Source organism: Myotis brandtii, unplaced genomic scaffold (genome assembly GCF_000412655.1).
Source record: "Myotis brandtii unplaced genomic scaffold, ASM41265v1 scaffold112, whole genome shotgun sequence".
In the NCBI taxonomy this organism is placed as follows: domain Eukaryota; kingdom Metazoa; phylum Chordata; class Mammalia; order Chiroptera; family Vespertilionidae; genus Myotis; species Myotis brandtii.
Window position 1 is genome coordinate 8571460 of NW_005353838.1, and position 7860 is coordinate 8579319.

General features: G+C 36.2%; 1 protein-coding gene across 1 annotated transcript in view; it reads left to right on the forward strand.

Moving 5' to 3' along the window:
- Nucleotides 1-306: 306 nt before the first annotated feature.
- MTX2 (metaxin 2) overlaps nucleotides 307-7860 on the forward strand; it is a 58774-nt gene continuing 51220 nt past the window's right edge. Inside the window, exon 1 of the mRNA XM_005857610.2 lies at nucleotides 307-462. Coding sequence (XP_005857672.1) covers nucleotides 336-462 — 127 coding nt within the window. The 5' untranslated portion in view covers nucleotides 307-335. The remainder of the gene's footprint in view (nucleotides 463-7860) is intronic.

Here is a 7860-nt window from a genome sequence, read left to right on the forward strand (position 1 = left end):
GCGTGGCCACCGGGGCCCGGCGGCCCGAGGCTCCGTGGGAGCGGGAGCGGCCTCGGTGGTGAGACCTGAAGGGTAAGGTGATGGCCACTCGTAAGTCGTCCGAGTGACCTTTTGTCATTGAGGGGCCACCGAAGGGTTCGTTTTATCTCCAAGAGACGCAACATAGCCACACGCTAGGTCTCTAGGATTCACTGAAGCATCTTTAAATCTACATGTACTTAAAAAATACTTATTAAAAATTTAAAAAAACCCTCACCCGAGCATATATTTTTGCTCTGATTTTTTAGAGAGAGAAGGAGGGAGGGCGAGAGAGAGAGAGAGAGAGAGAAACATTGATGTGCATCGATCAGGTGCCTTCTGGCCTTACCCTTGCCCTGACTGCAATCTACGTGCCCTTGACCTGGAATCTACTGGAATCTAACCCTCCTGTGTGTGGCCGACCACAGAGCAACACCGATTACAGTTAAATAAATAAATAAATAAATAAATAAATAATTAAATAAGTAAGTAAGTAAGTAAATAAGTAAGTAAGTAAGTAAGTAAGTATATATACCTCCTCATCCGAGGATTTGTTCTCTGTTATTGAATTTGAGAGAGAAAGAGAAACATGGATGGGTTGCTCCCATATGCATCCCACTGGGGGTGGCACCTACAGCTGTTTTTGTGTTGGGGGGACTCCAGCCAACTGAGCCACCAGGCCAGGGCTACATGTGCTTTTTAGAAACACCTTTGATTTGATGGACTGACATCACACCCAGAAATTCTTCTTCAGGGGATTCAATCTGATAGAAATGTAAGGACCAGTACTTAAAGAAATACACAGAAAAAGAAAAGAAATATAAAATGATATTTTGTAAGAGCAAAAAACCAGAAATGTCCTAATTATTTATCAAATTGTCTGCTCACATAATTACAGAGACTAAAAATGAAGAAGTACACTTGTTGAATATATTGGCTTGAGTTATAATTATCTTAAGTAAAAAACAAGTTATAGAATAAATATATATTGTATCAACCCATTATTGTTAAATAAGTAAATGCTGTGTAAACATGTATATGTAAGCAAAAAAAAAAACCCACAGAAAAATATTCAACTAATTTTAAGGAGTAATTTCAAGGGTAATTAGGGTAGGGCATTGGTGGAAGGTGGAGGAACTACATTTATGAATTGTTTAAATTGTTCTAGTGAGAATATTTTACTTTTGTAATTTAAGCAATTCTAATTTTAAAGATTTTACTTTGGCAAGCAGTAAAAAAAAGGGTAGATGAAATAATAATTTATATGAAACCCTGCGTTTGACTTGAAGTGACATCTAAGTGTGACTCAAATCCAACAACTATTCAGAATCTTCTATTTTTGGCAGTAATATGATTTTGTTGGAAGAGCTCAACCTCAGGAGATTTGAGAGATATACATACATAGTCCTATTTTAACTTAATAAATCATTGTGAATCTGTTTTTGTAGTCGAGAGCTTTCATTTTTAATGTATTTAACACTTTGCTCATTATTCTTCCTTTCAGTGGCTGTGAGCCACCACAATGTTTGATATTTCTTTTGGAAACATTTAAAGACCTCTTGCCTGTAAGGCTGTCTGTGATATCTGGGGAGCCTTATTCACAAGGACATCTTTTTGGAAGCCTTCTCTGAACCCCCCAGGTTAAGTGAACCACTTTTGTCTCCACTACCAGTGTGTCCCCCACTAAGTTCTTTCAGTTCTTACTCCTGTGACTCTGGCTTATTCTCTCCATCTCCACTGCTTTTCTTGCTTGGATTACTGTTGTAGTCTCTGAATTGGTTTCCCTGCATCCAGTCTAGTCTCCTTCCAATACAGTCTCCACACTGCAAGCCTCAGTGGGGTTTTGTTTGTGTTGTTTTATTTTTATGTTGCTAAAATGCAAATGTGATCCTCTTGTTTTAATACCTTCATTCGTTACCCATTGTCAGTAGGTGGAGGGAGCATGTCAGACTCTCCATAAGTTAGTCCAAGCCTGTCTGGCCTCCTCTCTTGTCACTCCTTTCCTGAACATTCTCCTTTCTAAACTTTGTCCACCTTTGGCACATGTTGCCCTCTGCCTGAAATGTCCGCTCTGCTTGGATAACTCCTGTTTGTCTTTTAAGGCTTTTGGCACATTTTAACCTGTAAGTCTGCCTGACATTTCCCCCTCTCGAATGAGAAAGGTTTATTTCTTTTCTGAAAAATTATGATACATGGCCATTGTAGAAAATGAAAACAACTTCCTCCCCCAAATAAATATAAAAAGAATGAAGTAAGGATCACCTAAAATCGTAACATCCAGATTAAGACTTTAAAACCCCATCCTCATCATTAAAATTTTGGTAAGCAAAGCTATTTCTTTCTCTTTCCCTAATATTGAAAAATGACATAAAAGTAAAATATGCATACTTCTTTGTAATCTGTTTTGTCATATGTCATGTCTATGAATGGAGTTATACATCATCATTTAAAAGTGGTCATATAGTATTTCATTGTAATAAAAATCGTAATTTAGTTATCTAGTCTTATTCTGATGGGTATGTAGGGTGTGTATTAGTTCAACAGAGAAGCAGAAGCAGTAGGAGCTCTATATCTCTATATCTCTGTGTCTCTGCACACACACACACGCACACACACACACACACACACGCGCACACACACACACACAATTAGCTTATGCTGTTGTGTGGGTTGACCAACCGAGTACTAAGTCCACAAGGCAGGCAGATAGGAGTGGGAGATCCAGGAGGGAAAGAGCACATGTAGCAGGTGCTGCTCGCAGCGTCTGATCTCTGGGAGGACTTAGAGCCTCTGTTAAAGGGTTTCCAACTGATTAATAGGTCCACCCAGGATAATCTCCCTTTTCATTAAAGTCAGCTAATCAAGGGACTTTATGTCAGCAAAATCCCTTCACAGCAGTGAGTCTGAATAACCGGGAGGTGTTTCACATGCTATAGGATGACTCTTGCCCCTTCTGTTTTCCTAAAGTCTGCGAGAGAAGATTCCTTGTAGCTCACCCTAATCAGAAATAGAGTAGAAAGGGAATTCTGGCAAATGTAAGTTTAGTCTAACCAAGTTGATGCATCCTAAAGCCATCATGGGTATATGTGATTTTTCTCTATATAAGTAGTGTTTGCATAGATATGTTTGTATCTAATGAGTAGTTGCTTTGGATAAATTTCTTAAAATGGAAAAGGAATTTGAATTGTTCTTTTAATTCAGTAACATGGAAAGGAATGGTAAAGTATGAATTTTGAACTAGTAGTTTGGGTCGCTAGATTATTATATGGTAGATTTAGAACTTTAGAAGAAAGATAAAAACAGCCCTGGATATTGAATGGATTTCAAATCTTTTATAACAGCCTGTGTATTTAAAATTTTGACTTGCATTTTTTTCTTTTAATGACAAGGTATTCCAGTACATTACTTGAGTTTCTGTTTTTGTTTTTTAGAAATTTTTCACTGTCAGTTGAGTATGAATATATCCAAGGGGAGGATTAAGTAGCCCTATGTGAGTTGTGTGACCACATTTGGAGCAGTCACTATTGCCGCCAAAAGGATGGTGTACTATGATGGACAGGCCTGACTTACTTGCACATTCCTGTGCTAAGAGTGGCTCCTGACTTTAGGGCTCCACAGTGCCACCAGGTACATAGAAAAGGAGAGAGAGGTGATAAGCGCAAGCAGGAGACATCTATGTAATGTTGATAACTTCCTTCATCTTGCTTTTGCACTGTCTGAATTTTGGAGTAAGAATCAGATCTGGGTTCTTATTTAGCTACTTACTAAATGTGTGACCTTGGGCAAATTCTTGCCTTTTTAAGCCTCAAATTTCTTATTTGTAAAATAGCAAATATAAATTATGTTATTTTAAAATGATGAGAAGAGATATAAAATGCTTAGTGTTGTGTCTGGCATATTGTAAGCACTCAATAATTGTTCATTAATAGTTAGAAACATTGATGAGAGAGAAACATCAATTTAGCTGCCTCCTGTACACTCCCACGGGGATGTGCCCGCAACCCAGGTGCATGCCCTTGACCGGAATCGAACCTGGGACCTTTCAGTCCGCAGGCCGACGCTCTATCCACTGAGCCAAACCAGTTTCGGCGAGGAAGGCCTACTCTTGCACGAATTTTGTGCATCGGGCCTCTAGTCTTTACTATAAAATAGAATTTTTGGTATAGGTCATAGATATACATATATCCTGAGTCTTTTTCAGTAGAGGCAGATTTATTAGTGCCCAAAAGTTTTAGCTTTAAAAACTTAGCTGATAATTATCTGATTACTAGGGGCCCGGTGCACAAAAATTTGTGCACTCGGGGGAGGGGGGAAGGAGGGGTCCCTCAGCCCGGCCTGTGCCCTCTCGCAGTCTGGGACCCCTTGGGAGATAACGACCTGCTGGCTTAGGCCTGCTCCCGGGTGGCAGAGGGCAGGCCCAATCCCTAGGTGCAGCCCCTGGTTGGGCTCAGAGCAGGGCTGATTGGGGAAGTTAATTTACATATCTCCCTGATTAGAGAATGGGAAGGGTAGCGGTCGTACTCCAATTACCATGTTTCTCTTTTATTAGTGTAGACTATATGAAAAGTAAGCATCCCTTTTAGAGCCACTGTGCTAGATAACTTATATACATAATTGCTAATGTTAGTAATTTGATCCCGTTAGATAGGTGTTGTTATTTTATAGATGAAGAAATTGAAGCTCCCTTAGGTAAGGAAGCATCAAGGTTAGGAACAGGCCATTGAAGGAAGACAGAGAACTGAGTTCTAAGTTCATCTCTGCCTCTTCTTTAATGATCGTGGGCAGACCCTTCTTTGCGACAGTTTCCTTATTTTAAAAGGGGGATAATGTATTTTATAATATATATTAAACACAGTATATGGTGGTACATGATGAATGTTCAATACATGGTAGCTTCTGTTATTACTTTTATTACCTAAGAGCCTTTGAGGATGTTATCCCGTAACCATTTTAGACAGCAGAAAATGTCCAAAGTGCCTTTGTTTTTATTAACTCATATACCATCTTTTCTGAATGATCTTATTACTTCCCAGTGTCTTGCTATATTTTAAGCATATTGGTTAATTTTGTCATACTGTAATTATTCATCTTTTGAAATCACGACAATATCTGTCTGTTCTTTATTTAGAAGCTCAAAACTATATAAAGAATGAGAAAAGAAGACTTGGAATATTTCATTTATCTCATTGTGGGCATGTGGGTACTTAATTATTTAAATGTATTAATAACTTCATTTTAGCAGTAGGATTAGTTTATGGTATGATCTGGGAAAGTAGTTTTACAGATTCCATGGAATCCATATGTAAAAATATTGAAAGTAAGTATAATCAAAACAGGCATGTTTAAAAATTTTTGTTTTTATATCAGTAATAAAGTGCTTCTATTTCATCCGATTTCCACATGAGTACTGGGAAATCTGGACTTGAAAAGCATTCAGAAGGGTTCTAGAGGTGCAAAGAAATGGAAAACATAGCTAAAAAGTCCTTTTTAAAATAGAAGTGATGCTATTGTTCAGAAGGTTTATTGAAAATGAAGAAAATGATAATCAAGGCTTTTAAATCTGCATGTCCAAATATCTGAGGCTGATAATTGCAACAGATAATTGAAAAAAAAAACAACCCCAAACACAATGCATTTAATTCTTTTGTTCTTAAAAATAAAGATATTTTGTTAGTTAGTTATAACCAGTATTTGGAGGATCCTCCAGTATGGAGGAAGGCACTGAGGAATTATTGAGAAGTTATTGAACTGGCTGTTACATTTCAGAGAATCTTTGATTCATATTAGCTATATGAGTAGTCTCATATTATAGTGTTAGCACTTTGGCACATGTGAAGTAGATTTAGAAGGGGCAGATGGAGAAGTAAAACCAAGACAAAAAATGGTTATACTTCAGATTAGAGGCTTAGAGGCAAAGTACAATTTATTGACAGCAGTGTGGCTATTTTAGTTTATCATACTTGTATTCATGAATAGGTTGGAAGCCAAATTCTTAGAGGAAGTGTTTTGTTGCCTTTTGGAAAACTTCGACGTGTTAAGATCACTTGAAAGGCTTATTTTGATCTTGAAATAGTCTGTAGTTAAACATAATGCGAGTTTTAATTTTTAGTTTTTACTAACATTTTATACTCTTAAATTAAATGATTTTTTGTTTTTAACTTAAAGGTTTTGGTGATGGGTGCCCCATAAAATTAGTCACTCTTATTTCTATGAAGACATTTGAGTTATTGTTAGGTCAAGCCTTCCATATTTGAGTGAAAATTGAAAGAAAACATCATCAAACTTCTTAACATTTTTCAAACATTTTAAAAATTTCTTGATAAGCAGTTATCAGATGGACTGAAATACCAAATGGAGAATGAGATATTAATTTCAGGCTTCTCATTTTTTGTTCAGAAATGTTACAATATTCAGCAAATTCATCTACAGACATTTGTGTAGAAGTATTTGCCTTGCCACTAAGAGAAATGCATGTTTTAATTTTTTATTGCTTTGTAAATGATCCTCTATTCTTGAACACTTTTCTTATTTTTGTACTCTCTATAAATGAATCATGGTTTTGGACTTTTCTACATCAGTAATAAAAATTAAATTTGATTGGTTAGTAATAAAGAAGATTCATTTCATAAAAACAATTATTTTACCATGACAATTCCCATTAACTGTAACTTGTGTTAGCAAAATAGAAACCATAAAAAGCATTTCATTGTGCTTATACACTTAGCTATGTTTTTGTGCTGATTATATATTTTTATCTCTAAGAATTCTTATGTCATAGAAGCTTCTTTATGACTTAACCTGCCTTTGGATAAAAAAAAAAAAAGACTTTTGTATATAGTTGTATATATCAGTGAATACAGTATCCTTAGATATTTTTCCCTTCAGGTCATATTTCATTACTTGGTCAAACTAGAGTACTGACGAACTTCATACAAAAAAATTGTATCATTTGTTAGCCATGAAGAGGCCATCATTACTCCAGCATTTATTTCTGTAAGATAATATTGACAAATGATACGTTAGTGATCTGGCCTTATATCCACCTCCTTTTCTTTTGATTAATCTTTATGTTGTAGGAAAATATTTTGGCATCATGAATTATAAGCAATGTTCCTAATTTTCTTATATATTAAAAGATACATCATGAGAAATAATATAAAAATAAAAGTTACTATATTTTTTTCATTAGACATTGGCATTGTTATTTTTACTATTCATCAATTTAGCATTCTGGTTAGGTTAGTGGATAAGAACTAGTTATTTAAAGTTATCTGCATGGTAATTGATATTTGTTCTTTAGTTGAGATTGTGAATTGTTCTTGATGTATTTTTTCCTAAAACAGACTTCTCCTTCTTGCTGTATACTTGTACCAATTTTCTCGTAGTATAACATTTGGTGGTGGTTTGGCGAAGATAAAATAATTTTAATATTAATATTGAAATAAATATTTAGAAAGGGAGATATATTTTAGAAATCATGGAATGTAGTTTATAGACAAATATAAAATATATTTATTATTTACTATTTTGTATTATCTTTGTTTCATAGGTAAATGACTTTACTAATCCTATCTAATAATAGACAAATAGGGTAATTAACAGTACCACCGCTACGCTTCCCATTGGCTAATCAGGGTGATATGCAAATTAACTGCCAACCAAGATGGCGGCCGGCAGCCACGCAGCTGAAGCGAACATGAGGCTTGCTTGCTCCAGTGATGGAGGAAGCCAAGGTTCCCCGCCTGCCGCCGCCCAGCTCTGAGCTCCAGATGCAACAATGTTGCAATTATAGAAGCTAAACAAACCCAGAAACCTGCTTTCAGCTGCCAGCGGGCTCAGAGC